Source organism: Penaeus monodon, chromosome 29, assembly GCF_015228065.2.
Source record: "Penaeus monodon isolate SGIC_2016 chromosome 29, NSTDA_Pmon_1, whole genome shotgun sequence".
NCBI lineage: Eukaryota > Metazoa > Arthropoda > Malacostraca > Decapoda > Penaeidae > Penaeus > Penaeus monodon.
The window spans coordinates 25,014,405-25,014,643 of NC_051414.1; the positions used below are offsets into that span (position 1 = coordinate 25,014,405).

General features: G+C 34.3%; 1 protein-coding gene across 1 annotated transcript in view; it reads right to left on the reverse strand.

Annotated features, from left to right (window-relative positions):
• Positions 1–239, reverse strand: part of LOC119591787 (palmitoyl-protein thioesterase 1-like) — a 9,506-nt gene that overhangs the window by 7,276 nt on the left and 1,991 nt on the right. The window contains exon 3 of the mRNA XM_037940532.1: positions 20–125. Coding sequence (XP_037796460.1) covers positions 20–125 — 106 coding nt within the window. The remainder of the gene's footprint in view (positions 1–19; positions 126–239) is intronic.

Consider the following 239-nt stretch of genomic DNA (forward strand, 5'->3'; position numbering starts at 1 on the left):
ACAGACTCCGAAACCTTACCTCAATGATGTTTTCGCCAATCATCAATGAGCGGACATATATTCCAGGTATGCGTTCCTCCACTAATTTCTTGAGTGCCCCATGCTGAAGAAGAAGCAAAAAGTTGCTAAAAAGAAAAAATTAATGTATAGAATAATTTGCAAGGCTAAGAAACTTCTGCCAATTTATGAAATCAAATATTACTTTCCCTTTTTGTTTTTATTCCTGTTAAGTATAGGTA